Below are 18,498 nucleotides of genomic sequence, written 5' to 3' on the forward strand. Positions count from 1 at the left end.
AAATCCTCTAGAGTTCTGACTGCAGAATTTTCAAGCTGATCCAGTACGATGTAGGGGTTGGAGTAGCCTTTCTCAACCTTGGGTTCCCAGGTGTTGTTGGATTGCCACTCCCATCACCCCTGACTGCTGCCCCTGCTGGCTGTGGATTATGGGAGTTGTAGTCCACAATATCTGGCGATTGTGGAAGCCTGGGTTAGAGTGTTGGACTGTGACCGGGGAGACCCCACTCAGCTGTGAAGCTCACAGGGTGACCTTGAGCTAAATACCATTTCTCAGCCTAACCTACCTCACAGGGTTGTTGTGAGGATAACATGGGTGGCAGAGAAGAACCAAGTACACCATCTGGAGCTTCTTGAAAGAAAAGGTGGTATATAAATTGTAATAAAAAAATAAATCTGCATTCAGATAAAGGGCTTCATTGCCAGATGCATGGGTAGCCTGCAGGACACAGACACCCTATTTGGGTAGGGTGTGGAACAGGTAAGCCTGGGTGAAAATGGAGTAGTGTTTCTCAAAAGGGTGCAAGGCAGGAGAAAGAATGGAAGACCAACATGTGTTCTTATATGGTACACGTATATATCACTTCTGCACCATCTTAGAAGAGGTTGTCTCTCTTCACTGCACACAGTGGTCAAATAAGTGTGGGTACCTTTTTCAGCTTCAGTCCTAATTCAGTAGGACTTCAGTGTAGACATGGTGAGTTTTGCAGTATAAGTTACTTTCAGTGGCTTTAGAATGATGAATCTAACTGAAGAATTGTTTAAAGACTGTAGCTCTACTAAAGGAGAATGAGGATAATGCCACAGAGTTTGATATACTCTGCTTTTCTTGCACCTACACTAGTGGGGGCAGGGAGAGAGATTGTCATGTATATTTTTGCTGGGGTGTTCTTGTAAAAGGTCTGTTCATTCACATGTTTGGTAGTATTTGATATATGTACAGAATATCTGGTACACAACTTTTCCTTTTTTGTTCAGGTCCAGCAAATCTCTCCTCCTCTTCCAACACAAGTAGCAAGCGATATCAAGTTTGAGGTTGGAGATCTGGTCTGGTCCAAAGTGGGAACATATCCTTGGTGGCCTTGCATGGTTTCAAGTGATCCACAACTTGAGGTTCATACCAAAATTAACACAAGAGGTAAGTAACTAAAACTTAGTAGGTTTGTTAGAAACTTGTTTGGAATTGCTAATGCACTTGATTACTTTGTTAGGGCTTCTCTTAAACTCAGATTTAAAAATGTATAGGTTGTTTTCAGTGCTAGTCCTACTCAGAGTAGACATGTTGAAATTTACACACATGGGGCTTCTCTGAGTAGAAGTTAGTGTTATACAAACCCAGGAGGATTTGAGTAGCATATCTGAATGATTGCCTTATTGTTCAAGTGGTACTGCAATGAAACTGCTAGCCCATGTTCAAAGCTATGCAGGGTCCTGTATGGTTTCAAATTGGATGGGAGACCTCAGATAGGCTGAGATTCTTGCATTGCAGGGAGCTGGACTAGATGACCCTCAAGGTCCCTTCCAGCTCTACAATTTGATGATTCTATTGGCTGTATAGGAATGAGATTGGCTGCAGATGATGCAAAGAATATGATAATACATTAGTGATAATTATTAATTATACATGCATGCCTGTAGTACCGTATTTTTCGCCCCATAGGACGCACCGCACCATAGGACGCACCTAATTTTTTTTTGGGGGGGGGGGAAATAAAGAAAAAAAAAATTTCCCCTCCCCAGGCGCGGGGGAAGCCCGAGCTTCCCCCGACCCCAGCCCCCAGAACAGCCTGATATCCGCAAGCCTAGGGAGCCGCACTTGTCTCCCCAGGCTTGTGGAGAGGTGCGCGAAGCCCGGGTGCGCTCTTCAGCGCGCACCAGGCTTCGGGATGCAGGCAGCTCTGCGCTACCCTCCGGAGCCCCGCACGGCTTCGCGCCGGGATCCAGAGGGTGGCGCGGAGCTGCAGGAAGCCCTGGAGCTCAGGCAGCTCCGCGCCACCCTCTGGAGCCCCGCACGGCTTCGCGCCGGGATCCGGGGGGTGGCGCGGAGCTGCAAGAAGCCCTGGAGCGCAGGCAGCTCCGTGCCACCCTCCGCAGCCCCGCGCGGCTTCGCGCCGGGATCCAGAGGGTTGCGCGGAGCTGCAGGAAGCCCTGGAGCTCAGGCAGCTCCGCGCCACCCTCCAGAGCCCCGCGCGGCTGCGCACCGACACCTCTCGCTCTCCAGGCTTCAGCGAAAGCCTGCATTCGCCCCATAGGACGCACACACATTTCCCCTTCATTTTTTGAGGGGAAAAAGTGCGTCTTATAGGGCGAAAAATACGGTATATTGCTCAGATCACTTTATATACATTGTCTTAGTATTTAAGTACAGTGGTACCTCAGGTTAAGAACTTAATTCATTCTGGAGGTCCGTTCTTAACCTGAAACTGTTCTTAACCTGAAGCACCACTTTAGCTAATGGGGCCTCCCGCTGCCACGAGATTTCTGTTCTCATCCTGAAGCAAAGTTCTTAACCCGAGGTACTATTTCTAGGTTAGCAGAGTCTGTAACCTGAAGCGTATGTAACCTGAAGCGTATGTAACCCAAGGTACCACTGTATATTTATAGCCTACATTTCTTCCATTTATGGAACTCAGGGTGGCATATGTGGGCCTTAATCACCATCTGTTTATTTGCTACTTCTCCACAAAATTGTGCTTGTAGCATATCAAATGAACAATACAACAATTCAGAAACATATTAGAAACAATTCAGATTTATCATAATAAGTACAAAAAGTCATTCCCTATAACAATATATAAAAGCAATGCAAATAGGTTAATCCAATTTAAAAGCTTGAACTATAAAAATTGCATAAAACAAACAAAAAAGCAAGCCTAATTAAATAAACTTAACAGAACAATCTTAAACAGAACAAAAATCGAATAGTAGCATATAAAGTATCCCATATTTCAGATGGTGCCTTTGTATCCAGTGGTTTGCTTCCCAGACTCAATTTTCAAACCCCAAAGGTCTCCATCACGTCTCACACCTGGGCTAGTGCTGGCATTCCCAGCCAGGCTCTCATTCAGAAGGGCATTTTGCCCACCCATTATTGTGGGCTCTCACCCCTCACAGTTCCCCGTAAATTTCCTTCCACAGTCTCCTATGGCTGAGGGCCATAGACAAGGTCTTGAGAAGTGGCACCTTTGCACCTGTGGTTGCCCCCAAGCTGGTGAATTCAGGAAGTCTCCTATCCAGGTGCCAGCTGCACTCTCAGCTGCTTAGCTTCAGCAAGGTGGCTGCTTCATGAGTTTTCAGACCACGCAGGACTAGTTTTTGCATGTAGCACAGTAAAGACAACTGCACAAAGTGGGGATGGGCAACTTGTAGCCTCTGAAGCTGTGGCTCCTGAGGTCTTTCCAAATTTTAGATGATAGAAGGATTGCACACCATTCCATTAGGAGAGGGGTAGGAGGGTGGAATTGACAAATATCCTGTACTTTACTGTAGCTCTCTTAGATTTCATATGCAACTGATTACTACTGTGCAATTTTCTTCCTGAGCTACATAGCTGTGAAGCTCTTAAAGCCAGGAGGTGCCAACTTTCTTATGGACCCTGGCCTATTTGTGAGGGGATTGATTTGATGATATCTGACTTAAAGCATATTCCAGTTTTAGGCATGCTCTATGGCCTGGCTATTGCATTTTAAAAGCCCAAATATACTTACCTTTCTTGCCACAACTCAGAGTTGGATCTGTATTATTATTCTCAAATTGTAGACTGAAGACCTGTGGCTGAAAGTAAGTGGTTTGCTTAAGTGTCCTTAGTGAATTGTATCTGACTGTAGAGCCTTTTTGCTCCTTGCATAGCTTTGTAAACAGTTTTGGGGGATGGTCTCACATTTTTCCTTGGATCCAGGGGAGTTGAAGGACCCCACAGATCATTCCCTGAAGGCTCACTTTTTAATGGACATGTTGGTTATGTAAATCATACTAGTTTCTGGATACCACGGGAGGGGGAAAGGGCTCTTGTGCTTTAATTCTGCTTGCTGGTTTCCTACAGGCAAACTGTTCAGCTACTGTGAGAACAGGATGCTGGACTAGATGGGCTATTGGCCTGATCCAGCAAGGTATTCTTACATGTTCTTAACAGTCGTGGGGAAGCTTCTAAAATTAACCTCTCTGAAGCAGCTATTTGCATTTCAAGGATGGACCCCTTTGGCACTGATGTGATCTTCCTTTGAAGTCAAAAAGCAGTTTCAACATCCCTTCCCTACCACCAACCTCATGTCCCAAGACGTAAGATTTTTCTGTGGCTGTCCACACAATGAAAATACACGTTGATAACATTCACATAATTAATGTTGTGTCAAGTTCGGCCCACAAGAGAAATTCTGTCAAGACATTTTGTCAGGAGTTAAGGAGAGGAAGAGGGGATGGGGGTGTTTGGTAGCTTCTCCCTGCCCACCCCTTGTTGCCCAGCAACTTATCGGCCTTGGCTTTCCTTGGCTGTTGCTGGGTTTTACCTTCTGCAGATCCCATGAGAAGTAGGAGGTGGAGAAGGCTGAAAACAGCTGGCCCTTATCAGGCTGATTGGCCCACAGGCTGATAAGCAATGTACTGCCAAGGTCTCTTCTCTGGTGAAGTGCTGTCTGGACATTTGCCAGGATGCCAGGAAAGCAAGAGCTGAGGGCTTCCACCTGGCCCCTCCCATAGCCCCGCAAGACACTCGCCTTGGTTGTTGCTGGAGTTCACCTGATGCAGTCTCTGAGAGAGTGGGCTGCTCTTGAGTCATGCTGGGGGTATACTTCCAGCTTGGCCTCTCACCAACTATCCATTATTTTCTGTGCAGCTTAAAAAATGGTGTGGAGGATATTTTTCTAGAAAGTGATGGGAGATTTGTGTTGATGGAATTTCTCAGCAGAATGCTTTCTTTCAATTTCAGGTGCACGGGAATATCATGTCCAGTTCTTTAGCAACCAGCCTGAGAGAGCATGGGTGCATGAGAAGCGGGTGCGAGAGTACAAAGGACGTAAACAGTACGATCAGTTGGTGGCAGAGGCTGCTAAGCAAGCCAACCACTCTGAAAAACAGAAGGTGTGTACAGTCTGAAATGACAACAGTTTATTTTACCAGTGGGGTGAGAGGATAATTGTTGGGACAGATTCAGATTGATGTTGTTTTCCTGTTTATGCCTTGGCAGCCAGTTTTTTACAGGGCTTGCAAATTGCTCCATGGCCTTGCTGTCTCAGGGAACAATAGCCAGGAATAGTGCCAGCAGCCCTTAAGGCAAAGGAAATAGGAAGACATGGATATGGTGATGGTCAGCCCTGGCTCCCCTGTTCTCAAGCCCTACATCAGCTGTGGCTCAACATACATAGTTTGCCATTTGTATTGTATTACATACAAAGTACCATTAAAAACTCTACAACATTTGCTGTTTCCTTTAAAGTTAATTTTACTGGTGCACATTCCATATGTAGCTTTTTAAAAATTAAAAGCCATATGGATGCACATTCCATCTGTCTGCTGGCTGGAGTAATTTCATAATAATTTAATGAAGGCAGTTGTGATTTGGGTATGTCAGGGAGGAGATTTAGCAGGATGGTGTGGGGATGGTTTAAAGGTACAGCCTTTGTACCTCATTGTAGGTACAGCCTAGATTCAGCCTTCCCAGACTATTCCTTAAACTTAAGTTTTGAAAAGTCATGCTGCCTACCCTATTCAGCAGCAACACTGATTTATAGTTTTATCTAATATATTGGTGTACATATGTTTCCAATCAGGGATGTTATCAAAAGTATAGGGAGTTCTGGGTACTTGGGTCAGTCCACTAGTATGAGAGGGGCACAATGGGTATTTTGAGGTCTGAATACTTTAGATGCTTGTAGTTATGAACATTTCCTTCTAATGTTTCCCACTTCGTGCTATCCTGTTAGCACTGACGGATTCAGTTGTAACAAACAAAACAACAGCAATTAGGCATGCTTTGTAGGTGAAGATGAGTAAATGCAATAATGCTATCTCCTTTATTTTAAAGATTCGCAAACCAAGGCCACAGAGAGAACGTGCACAATGGGATATTGGCATTGCTCATGCTGAGGAAGCACTGAAAATGACTCGAGAAGAGAGGACGGAGCAATATACCTTCATCTATATAGATAAAGAGCCAGAAGAGGCTTTGTCAAAAGCCAAGAGGACTGGTGCGCCGAAGACAGAGGTGAAGAAAACCCGTAGGTCTAAACCATCGCCTAATGCACAGCCAGAACACACCAGTGAGGTGTTGGCCGTGTCCTCTCCATCCAATACTGAAGTCCAGAGGAATAGTCAGAGAAGGCAGTCAAGTGTGGATGAAGAGCCCCCTCCTGTTAAAATAGCATGGAAAACGGCTGCAGCCAGAAAATCCTTGCCAGCATCCATCACCATGCACCAGGGAACTTTGGACCTTCAGAAATGTAATATGTCTCCAGTTGTTAAAATTGAACAAGTGTTTGCTCTACAGAATGCTGCTGGGAATGGAAAGTTCATTGATCAGTTTGTTTACTCTACCAAGGTAACGACATAAATATTTATTGAAAGGGTATAAATGTGCAATGAATTAAAAGGTTTATTCTTGTCTGCTCACCTTTGTCTCAGAATGTGGTCTTTGCAAGCTTGTGTAAAATATTTGGGTGAATTCTTTAGTCTTAAAATGTTGGGAGTTTCATTATCCCATGCTTGCTAAGCCTGATTTCTGTACTGAAATGTAATGTGAAATCAGGTACCTTTTGTGAGAGTTGTTCAGTTTGAGCTAGCAGGTGATGCCCAGTAAATCAGCAGCTCGTCTTCCATACCCAATTGTAAATGTTAATCAAAATAACATCATCATTGTCATCATCTCTTATACACGTGAAGTATTATACTGCTATCAGTCCCTGTGAAACACTGCCAGCAGCGCAAAAAACAAAAACCCCCAAAGCAGTATATGCTCGTGGTCTTCAGCAAAACAAGAAGTCTGTGACCCAATCCTTCCTAGTTTCAGAAAATCAAGATAATTTAAATTAATTTTCTGTAATGATATTTAAATTGCTTGTTTACTGTTATATTACAGTCTTAAAAAATCAAATAAGTGTTTAGGCTGCTTTGGGTTAGCTTGTGTCTTTGCTTTGTAACTAACAAGTAGGTGTTCACAAATTATAGATGATCTTGCTAGCTAGGCAAAGATTGTACTTTTCTCTGACTTCCCTCCTCCCAACTTTGAAAGCAGCAGGATTTTATCCCTGAAATTGTGCTAATTTTGTTTTGTCGGATTAGAAAGTTTATTCACTGCTGTCAAGCTAATAAAGTGAATTTGTTGACTCCTGATGATTAGTTAGAGAGAGATGGCATAGCAATAGATTTTCTTAATTTCATTTCATTTGATTTGTGTGAAGGATAGCTCCATTGGTAAAGCTTGTGACTCAGTCTAAGGGTCATGGGTTCGAGCCCCATGTTGAGCAAAAAGATTCTTGTATTGCAGCGGGTTGGACTAGATTACCATTGTGGTCCCTTCCAGCTCTATGATTCTTCCATTCTGGGACTGCAGGTTGTCATTAGGTGTTGGTAAACAATGACCCACTTCAGACATCATTAATTCAAATCAGCCAAGCCATGGTTTTAGAGACTGATGAACATGCTAGTATTTTTCTCTTTCACTTGCTTTCCTTCTTTTATCATAGTTTGCCATGGCATCTGAAGTGGCCAAGTATGGTTAGCAACTTGCTTTACATATTATGACTTGCACATCCACTTCAAACCATAATTTTAAACAATGGTTTGGAAGCAAGGTGTTAACTATGTACCAATTTTGACATCACAGGCAGCTTTGGTTAGGGAAGTGGAGGAGGAACTTGCATGCGAGAGGAAAGGGGAGTGCATGAAGCTATAGTTCACGATTGATCCCTAGGTTTGTGACATCTAAACTGGGCCTGTGTGGCAAATTGGATGTTCACTACATTGCTTAAAAATGTAACATGTTTGGCTCTTGACTTCCTCTGCACAAAGGCATCCGCTGAATATTGGGTGCTAAGAACCGAACCCTGTGTGTGTGTGTTTTCCAGAGGAATTTGATTGGCATTGAACATATACTGGAAATAATATATTTGGTCTCTTATTGCAAGGCAGTTATTATGGGCCTAGCTCTCACAAGCAGCAGATGAGAAAGTAAACTTGTGGGGGTACTCTGCCCAGTCTCCTTTAAAAAAACAAAACAAAAAACCCTTCTCACTTCACAGGTCAGGAAAACTGTGAAGTCTGTGAGACGCTTGGCAGCACCAGTAGCATGCATACCCCCCCCCCCACTTAGTTTGTGTGCAGTGCCAGCTTCTGGGACTGAAACTATTCTGAGGATTAGAATCTTGCACAAACTGGCTAGCTGTTGGCTATTTGAGAAAGCAGAGTTGCTGGACATCCCACTTCCCTCACTATTTTTTGGGAAAGCCTTGACATTCTCTACCCTTAGCACAGTTCTGCGGCATATAGGATTATTCTCCCACTTTGGAGGCATTCAGTTTAAATACAAAGTTTATAACTGAGCAGTTGAAAGTGTTTATTTCATAGATGCAGCAGTTAACCCAAAGGACTAATTCAGTAGTTACTAACTTGATCTTTTCTATTCATAACAGGGTATAGGAAACAAACCTGAAATAATCATCAAGGGGCAAGACAAACTCACTTCTGTCTCAAACCAGCGAAATGAAAGAGCCTCCTCACAAAGTGCACCCTCTCCTGAAACATCTTCTGGGTTGGCAAGTAGGTAAAGTTTGCAACTCCTGGGTTATATCCAGTAAATCAAACCTCCTCCATTGGGGTAGTCTTCAGAATACAGCAGTCAGAAGTATCACTTTACTATGTAAAACTGGCTAATGCATTATGCAAAGCTTCATTGAAAAATTATTTTGGGGTGGTGGGCTGTGAGGTCGTTATGCTGCAGCAGTTTAAGCAATGCAGGAATTCTCATTTTAGTCATAAACTCTTAAACTTACAGAGCACAGAAAACTGACGGAAACATTTTGTTACATGTTTGTCTCTTAGAGACTGATAATCTTACTCAAGACTTCCCCATTTTTACATACACAACATCCCTGTGAGGTAGCAGGGGAATTCAGAGGAGGAAGCCATAGTATTATGTTGTAGTTGTTTTGATGTTTTATTGTGCTTTTAATTCTGTTGGGAGCCGCCCAGAGTGGCTGGGGAAACCCAACCAGATGGGCAGGCTATAAATAAGTTTTTGTTGTTACGACAGCAATGTGTCTTGCAGCATCTTAAATACAAACTGATTTCTGGGTACAGTGGACCCTCCGGATACGAACTTAATTCGTTCCAGGAGTCCGTGCACAACCCGAAAAGTCCACAACAAGAGGTGCCGCTTCTGTGCATGCGCACGGCACGATACAGCGCTTCTGCGCACGGTGCAATAGAGCATTTCTGCGCATGCGCGAAGCACACAGAGCATTTCTGTACATGCGTACGCGGCGAAACCTGGAAATATACACTTCCGTGTTTGCTGCATTAGTAACCCAAGGTACCACTGTACTCCAGTCCACAAACACTTATGACATAAATCTGTTAGTCTTTTAAACAATGCTGCAAAACCGTTTGTTTTCCCTGTGAGGTTCGTTAAGTTAAAAGATGCTCAGTGACCCAAGGCACACTTTGAGCTCACACTTTGACTTTATGGGGATTTGAACTTTGGCCTCCCAAGTCCAAATCTAACACACTATCCACCATTCTAGGGGTAGCTAAGGCGATGCTCTTCAGACATTGTTGGACTACAACTCCCATCAACCCAGACAGCATGGCCAGGTATGATGGGAGTTGTAGTGCAACAAGATGTGGAGACACCAAGTCAGCTACACCAGTACTTCATTGCATGATGCTTCTCCTTTTAGGCTCATCTTGCACTCTGGTACTGATTGGTACCATGAATTCCCCACCCCAAACTTCCTAGATGTCATAGCACATTCTGGAACCTAAAACTGTTTCACAGGACGGTAGTTGTGCGTTTAAAATCTCATTTTTTATTTAGTACATTATTTGTAGGAGCAGATGCAGATTCATATATAAATCCCTCTTAGCCATTAATTCTGTCTAGGTTAGCACAATAGAAAATCTACTGTGTTTAATTTGGTCTTGAATTTTAAGTAGTATTTGTGAATTATCTTTAAAAGGCTAGAGTCATACAGTTATAGGGGTTTACGGATTTTGGTTTAATGTTCCCATTATTATCCTAACACAGGAAAGGAATTTTAGCCAATATCTTGCATTATCAAAACACATCTCAGAGTTTGATATAGGCTAATACTACTTGGAAGGCTCTGGGAGCAGTTACAAGGAATTGCCTAATACAGAGGCAGACCAATGACCTGGTTATCTCTGTAAAGTCCAACCCTGACTAGGTCAGAGTTCTTATCCTGTGCACACTCCTGGCCAAAACCTTTAACTAGAAGTATTGGTGATTGAACTTTAGGCCTCATGCATGTGAAACATTTTGTTTGCTGCTACTGGTATGTGTTCCTTTATGTGGGAAGAAATATTTCTCAATGCCTCTGCATATCCAGCCAGAGGAGGAAATAGCCGTGTACCACATAAACAGATGGACTGATGGGTAAACCAAACATAGGCTGACCTCTTACAAATGGAAAAAAACCTCCAACCTACTCCTACTCAGACTCCAATGTGATCATATGTTTAATGTCATGTCTTAAGCATTTGTCAGTGAAGCACACCAGATCTGAATCTGGTATTTTAGATGAGCTTGAATTTTAGATGAGTTTGAATAAGGCCTTAATCATTTTCAGTATTTTAGATGCGTTTGAATAAGGCCTTAATCATTTTCAGTACACTCAATCCAATGCCCTCTTTGAAATGAATGGGAGTTGTGCAGGAGTGCAGTTGTATTCTCACAATGCTTCTAGTCATTTTTACTTGCATTGTGCAAACAAATGGTGCTCCCAGTGGTTTTTTCTTTACTTATGTGACACAGCTGTGTTTGTTTAGGGGGGGGGAGCCCTTTGGTATATTCTGTGAGGGTCGCAGCACCATCAGAATTCTATAGTATTTGAATATCACTCATTTCCAAGATGCTTTATTTTCCCTATTTGTCACCATTCAGTGGTCCAGACCTTGGGGTGATCTCTGTCCACTAGGAGGCAGGTTCTTTTAGAAGAAAGACTCTGCGGGGTTTGGACTAAGAGGCTCCTCCCTAGAGCCAGTCTTTCTGCTGCCTCTGCGCCCAATGGCCATGGACCACTGCCTGGTGAACAAATAGGAGGATAATCCACAGGTAAGCACATTCTAAGTTTTCACATGTGTCTTTCAAAATGCTTAGAAATGAGGCTCTGCCTGTCTCCTCATATTCATACAGCTGATTCACATGCCATGCTAAGCCATAATTTGTTTTAAACCATGGATTAATCCTGCAGCATAGCCTCCTTCAGATAGCGTGGCTTCTTGTGTTCTGCAAACCTGAATCATAGTTTTTTTAAAAAAGAAACACAAGTGTTAAGCCAGAAATAAGCTAAAATTTTGTTTTTCACTTGTTTCTGGCTTAACATTCATGGCATGCTTGAAACAAACAAATCAGAGTTGCATTCACATGACACAAGAAGTTATGCCATGCCTTGTTTTTGCTTCTCGCAGCACCCACAGAAGCAAGCCATGCAGGGCATGCCATGGCAGCCATATTCACTACTAACCCATGTTTTAAAACAAACTGGCTTATCATGAAGACACAGATCTTCCCAGAGTATGTGAAGTAATTGATGCATCTGAGCAGGTTCAGGATGCCATTCTTGTGTATCATTGATTGGGGCCCCCAATTGGTCTTCTAGCATAGCTCCTTCTAGAAATTGGGCACTGACAATAAATCTCTTTTGAGTCTGTCTATTTCAGTCCCTTGATGGGTATCAAAAGTTGTTGCCTGTTAAAGTTTTCCCCAGGATTCTTAAATGTAACTTTTGCTCTCAATGATTTTTAAGCCCTTTTGAGTGAATTGGGGTTTTCATTTGCTGAGCAGCACAGGTTCTTTGATGGCTTTGAATACCCTAATTGCCCTTATTGATACTGAGCCTGGGTTCCATGTCTTGAATGAACAGCCCATGCTTGGAGAATGCATAAGAGTTCTTTGTTTCTCATCTTTGACTTACTCTAAAGTGCCCAAAATATTGCACTAGAATATTATATGTTGTACAACGACTAAACCTGGCAGGACAGGAATTGGGGAAGTTGTGGGTTCCATGTTTTGCTGAACATCGCATCTCACCAGCCACTTCTGATGGCCAACATTCAGGGAAGAGGGAAGTTGTTGTCCAGCAACATATGGAGGCTTTAGGGTTCCATCCCCTTCTTAGATTCAGACAGAGAGAGGAATAAGATGTTCATTTAAAGACATGCAAAATATTGCCTACATAGGCAAATACTTTGAAAATAAAATTCAGAACATTTGTGTCCTTGGTGTGGTTGGTAACTTATGACATTTAAGCAAGTTCCTGGTTGATTTTAAAGGTTCTGAACATGAAAAGTCACCCCTTCTTAATACTTTGAATTCTAGACTTCCCCTTTATCTTCATATTAAAGCTGGTCTTTTCCCGAACTCAGGACTCTCCCTGAAGCACTGAGATGTATTGCCTGCAGCCAGAACGCCAGCTGGCAGATTAAAGTCTATGCACTCAAAGAAGAATGTAGAGAAATCAGGACTTTGCTATTGAACGTCATCCCTCATTGAGGAAAGAGAGCAGAGAGAGAGAGAGAGAGAGACTCCTGTAATGGAAACCATTCTGTTCCCTCAGGTTCTGTAGAAAAGAAGCAACAGAGAAGATCAATACGAACTCGCTCAGAGTCTGAGAAATCCACTGAAGTTGTGCCAAAGAAGAAGATCAAAAAGGAGCAGGTTGGCTTCCTCCATGTAGAGAGTTAAAATATACTGTATACATACTTTCTGTGGCTTAATATTGATGCCTTTTTATTTCTACCTACCCACCTGCCCCTCTATAATCCCCCACTGGGTTTGCTTTTGGACTTCCCCTCCTGAGATCCTCTCCCTCAGTAAATATTGCTGTTAACTGATATCCCTTTTCAGCATCAATCACACGTTGGATAAATGGGAACACAGTGACCTCTTCATCAGCTGATACGTTTACTTTGGCTGTTTCTGTTACAAGCATAGTGATTTTATGTTTCAGTGTTTTCTCTGGAAATGCTACCAGCTTCTTTCTTGTCTTACCCTTGGTTTAGCTGCTGGTTTGTACTGAGGTTTTAGTTTGTTTTCAAAGAAAAGCTAGATGGATTTGTTTGGTTACTCTTGAAAATTTACTATTAGCATAATCATTATTTAAAGGCTATAGCCTTTTATGTTAGCAGAAGGGGAAGAGCATCACGATGGGTTGATTTTGTTTTGTCCTTTAAGTAGAACCATCATGTACAGGACATTCCTTTTTAAGGATACTGCTTTTGAAACTAGCCACTTGTAAGTGAAGAGGAATAGGCAAGTTGCATACCACCCATGCGGTATATGGATTTTGCAGGTTTCAAGAAGGTTATTGTCACTGTTTCAACTGTTTCAGTATGCTCCCATTTTAAATTTAAGGGCAACCCACCTTGAACCATATACACTATGTAATAAATATTCTCTAACACGATTATTGCAAGGGCCAAGTAATGTTGGGGGGGGAACATTTCTTGCAATTACAATTCTAATAAACTTTAAGCGTGTTGCACATGATTTCTTGGTTAGCTGAAAGTCTTGAAAATACATCATTACCGTTCTATTTAAATATCCACTCTGTTGCTGCCCTGTTCAACATTTCTCTTGTTGGATATCCAAAATGGTAGAAGTTAAAGGACTATGACTTCAGTGCAACTTTTTTCCTAAAGTGAATATTAAATATTGGGAAATAGCATATATAACTCTTGGCATCCATTGTTGCAGTTTCCCTTTTTAAATATGAAGCTGTAGTAATTTATATATTTTTAATTAACCATGGTACAAGAACCACATGCCATTGTTCCCCAAGTAGTCTTGCTTGCTTTATACTATGTAGCTAATTAAGACAACATAGTATATTGTACTCATGTTTTTCAGGAAGAGCATATGGCCAGCAAAACTTAATGGTCAGAGATGCACTGTAATGCATAAGCTTGGATGTGATATATGTTGAGAAAGGTGTCCTGATACCTTAGGATTCTGCAACCATATTTGTTTCCCAGGGTCAAGCTTTGTTGCAGTGAATTTCCAAATTTTTTCTGCATCCTTTCGGTTTTAAAATTATAACTGGAATTTTAATTACAAATGAGAGATGCAATGTTAATTCTGTTGCAGTGAGTGGTAGTGAAATACAAGTGATTGTTTAGATTTTATATTTGTATTATCAATTGTATCCTATACAAATCCTTCTATTGTATGTTTTTATCCATTGTACAACGAAATAAAATATTTTTAAAAAATTATAGAATAATCCTTAATAAATATCTATGAGACGTGTTTCTTACATGCACATATAACCAACCTGTGTAGATTATTTATTTATTTATTTATTTATTTATTTATTTATTTCAAGTGGCAATTTTAGCCTAAAAGCAAGATCTTAGCAAAAGCAGCTGCTTGCAACTACCAAATTCACAACTTGGGTGTACTCTGGAAGAAAGCTTGCCTTCCAATGTAGGATCCAAGACTCTGATCCTGGAGGCCATGAAGTGCTTTCACAAGGTCGCCAACTTGCCTGCCCAAGCACTGTGCTGATGTTGCTGTATAGAGGCCTGCAATGCCTCCTGCTCCCTCCGCTCTGCCTTTGCAGCACTCTATACAGAGGAGCAGCCCATGGCCTCAGAAGCTCAAGTGCTTGCTGAGTAGAAGTGCCTTTTTTAAAAAAACGGGGCAGTAAGTTAAGCGTCACATGGAACTAGAGTGTCCTGTTTCTCTTTACTTTTCTTAGCCATTGTAGGGGTTTTCTGTAGCCCAAGGAGTGGCTGCTAAACCCCCTCTCCTGATGCCTGGACCAAAGATAAAGCCATTCCATCACTAAATACACAAAGTGAATGATTTGAAGTCAACACAGTTCAGGGAAGGCGCCTCATCACCCAGTTCAGAGAAGGCAGCGTCACTTATCTCCATAAGAGGTGGATCAGAAACGACTTGCTGGGGTGGGGTGGGGGTGGAGATGGCAACATGAGTTTCCCTTTTGCTAATTGCTTGCATTGAAGTTTCATTTCCTCTGTTATACTAGGGGACAGGAAATTCCTCTATTAATTGCTTGTTTTCCTGTCCAAACAGGTGGAAACAGTCCCACAGACAACAGTGAAGACTGGATTACAGAAAGGTGAGTAGTGCTGCTTATAACCCAAAACTTGGTATACAGCCTATTTCATTTTTACTCATCTATGCCTTCCATGTTGTGTATGTAAGTAATCCATGTAGGCATTGTAGTCCCACATCTAACAATCACCTGCCTAACCACCTCTTGCATATTTCAATGTGCACATCTGAATGGAGTGTAGGACTGTACTTCATTGCCTCAAGTCCTTCTTGTCCCCCTTTTCCATGCTACTTTATAGATTATTGGAGCGCTTACTAGGAAAATAGGACTGGGATTCACAGACTTTGCCCTGGTCTGAAGTCATTGCTTGCCAGAAGAAGAGTTTGCTTGCCAACTGGCTCATTCACCTACTGCCCAGTGGTAGCCAGATCAAATAAAAAGGGAATGAACCAGGTCCCTGAGCATAGGGACAACAGCATGCTTTTAAAGTTCTTTTTAAAAGCTTGGAAAAAGCAGGGACACTCCTTCTTAATCTCTTGCATTAACAGTTAATGCAGTGAACATAAGAGCCCACCTGGATCAGACCAGAAGCCCATCTAAAATTCCCACAGCAACTGATATTCAGAGACATCCTACCTCTGATGTTGGAGGTAATATTTATTTATTATTTAAAGAATTTTTAACATGCTATTCAGCTGAAAAAGGCTTCTAGAGTGGCCAAAACATAACCAAATATAAGAAATGCTCAGAATCTAAAAGACAGAAACTCAAAAGGGATTGGGTGGAACAAAAATGGGAAGAAGAATGTTCTTGTAATGACTGGCTGGAATGGAACAATTTGGAGAGGAGTTGCCGATCTTTCAGCAGATCCCATAGAGAGGTCCTCCCCCCCCCCCTCTCTCGTGCCTTATGGGATGGCTGTGGATAGATGACAGTTGAGGGATGAGCCTGATGGATCTGGTCTCTCAGCAGAGTAGATGGAGAGGCCCTGTGGTCCTGTCTCTCCTTCTGCTAGATCAATCAGGTCTGGTAGCATTGGATCTGTTGCACTGACCTACAAGAGCTAGGAAATGTTTGGCGGGCAGGTAGGGATCAAAAAGAACTAAATCAAAAGAGCTTTGTCACTGGTTCCATGAGCCTCAGAAGCCTTTGGGCTTGTGTTTCTCAAACACTCATCTTGCATGTCACATGGAAAGCTGATTTGGTGCGAAGGTCTTGTTTCAGAGGAATGGGGTGGGTGAGAGAGTTTTTAAAAATTCTTTAGGCTTTCTTAAGCAGTGTAATGGATTTTAGCCTTTGTGGAAAGGTGGAAAGGCAGGGACGAGACTTATTATTTCCAGCTCCTCTGTCCCCAATAACTGTCATTGAAATAGTTATGACCTTGGTCTTCTCTATCACACTACATATGAACAAAAGGATGTCAATTCAATATAAGCTGGAAAATGTGTCTGGTGATAATTGCTTCTGGTGCAGCCTTTTGTGTATAAGAGCAGACAATTTGCAGAAAGTGTAAAAAGTATCCTTGCCAGGGTGGCTCACTGTGACAGCTATAGGTCTGTTCCAACATTTCCCCGGCCCCTCTGAGAGAGGTTCGGAGGGTGGTGAGAAGGCAGAATACTTCTTTCTGTTGTCTCCCTCCCCACCATTTAAGGAATGCTCTCTCCTGGCAAGGGCCTCTGATGCCAACATGAACATCCTTTCAGTGCCAGGTTAAGATGCCTGTCTTCTCCAAGCATTTGAGGGAATGTGATTACCACTCTTACTGCTGTTTCTGTGCAAATATTATTTGGAGGGGAGGATGGTATTATTTTATTCTTAAACTTGATGAGGCACTTAAAAAAATCATGCAAGTCATTGAGACATTTTGTACTAGGTGACAAATGATCATTATAATAACAGCAATATGCCATTGATATGTGTAAACTGCCCCAAAGCCTACTGAAGAATAGGGTAAAAAAATCTATAAATAACACTATGGTCAACCCCCCCCCCCCTTTCTTGCTGCCTTTTAAAGCATGCTTTGAATTTTAGTTTTGTGGGGTTTAGCTTTGTAGGGTTGAGCATCATTGCCTCTTCCCTGACCTTTACGTACTGTATAGCATTCAACTTCTGTTGTTTTTATTACTGTTTTAGTGCTTATACTGTAAGCAGCCTTGAAAATATTTCATATTTAAAGACAGGTTATGGATGAATGAAATAAACACTATACAAAGCACCCTCACCCCCTGCTACTCCCTTCTTCTCCATGGTGCCTCCCAGATGTTGTGGACTCCCTACTCTCATCCAGTCCAACCAGCATGACCAGTGGTCAGGAATGAGGGGAGATGTAGTCCTGCAGAGCACCCTGGGGGCTACCTCTGATCTATGGGTTGGAGCAACAATCTTTCAAAGAATTGGAGTTATCTTAGTGGACTAGTTGCAATTTTAAAAGCTTTTAAACTAAGTGTCTTGTCAGTTCTATCTCTGCATGTGTCTACCCAGCCCCTTAGTTTCTCCTTCAGTTTTTAATACATTTAAGAGATCTTTTAAGATTAATTCCAGTATGTTGTATTCAAGGTGCCAGTGAGATTTCAGATTCTTGTAAGCCTCTAAAGAAAAGGAGTCGTGCCTCAACAGATGTAGAACTGACTAGCTCAGCATACAGAGATACATCTGACTCTGATTCGAGAGGTCTTAATGATCCACAGGTACATGTTTTGTATTTCTTGATGTGCTTTGAAATGGGCAAATAACTGATTATAGTGAACTGTGCATAATTTCTCCTTGATTAGTCAGAGCATTTTACATTGAAAAGGGGAAATGTAGGGAGTAGATTGGTGTTATGGACAGAGTTGCATATTTCAAAGATGCAGAAAACATCCTAGCTACAACAATTAACTTACTCAGAATCTCAGCTACTGCTCCTTTCCTCCCTATAGTTGTGAAAATACTCAGTTTTGCTCCTTTTGCTTCCTCCAACTGGCAGACTAAATTATTGAAAATAAGATGCTAAGTTCCATGCCACACAATTCAACTTTTCTTATTTCAGATTTTGGTGCAGTCCCCCCCCCCCCCAAAGGCTGTGATGTTTTCCTCATTTACACATTGTATTGATACGAATTTGGAAATGGCAGAACATACTATAGGGTTGATCTAAAATAAGAGAGAAGATTTCATAGAAAATTTCAATGTCTATCATATGATTATGGTTTTCTCTTTCAATCAGTGGCATTTATCTTTTGTAGCATTCCTTTTAAAAAGTTGGCAATATA

The 18,498-nt window shown here is 42.1% G+C and overlaps 1 protein-coding gene across 12 annotated transcripts in view; it reads left to right on the forward strand.

Annotated features, from left to right (window-relative positions):
* NSD3 (nuclear receptor binding SET domain protein 3) overlaps positions 1–18,498 on the forward strand; it is an 84,812-nt gene that overhangs the window by 22,693 nt on the left and 43,621 nt on the right. For 3 of the 12 annotated variants that reach the window (XM_028708203.2, XM_028708201.2, XM_077919580.1), the window contains exons 4-11: positions 978–1,137; positions 4,924–5,075; positions 6,019–6,531; positions 8,621–8,747; positions 12,785–12,885; positions 15,265–15,310; positions 15,796–15,897; positions 17,804–17,934. In XM_028708203.2, the coding sequence (XP_028564036.2) occupies positions 978–1,137; positions 4,924–5,075; positions 6,019–6,531; positions 8,621–8,747; positions 12,785–12,885; positions 15,265–15,310; positions 15,796–15,897; positions 17,804–17,934 (1,332 nt within the window). Of the gene's footprint in view, positions 1–977; positions 1,138–4,923; positions 5,076–6,018; positions 6,532–8,620; positions 8,752–11,109; positions 11,281–12,593; positions 14,496–15,264; positions 15,311–15,795; positions 15,898–17,803; positions 17,935–18,498 lie in introns of those variants that run through there. The other 9 variants (XM_028708202.2, XM_028708204.2, XR_003703906.2 and 6 more) reach the window with 8 other exon arrangements.

The sequence above is a fragment of the Podarcis muralis genome, chromosome 15 (genome assembly GCF_964188315.1).
Source record: "Podarcis muralis chromosome 15, rPodMur119.hap1.1, whole genome shotgun sequence".
Lineage (NCBI taxonomy): Eukaryota > Metazoa > Chordata > Lepidosauria > Squamata > Lacertidae > Podarcis > Podarcis muralis.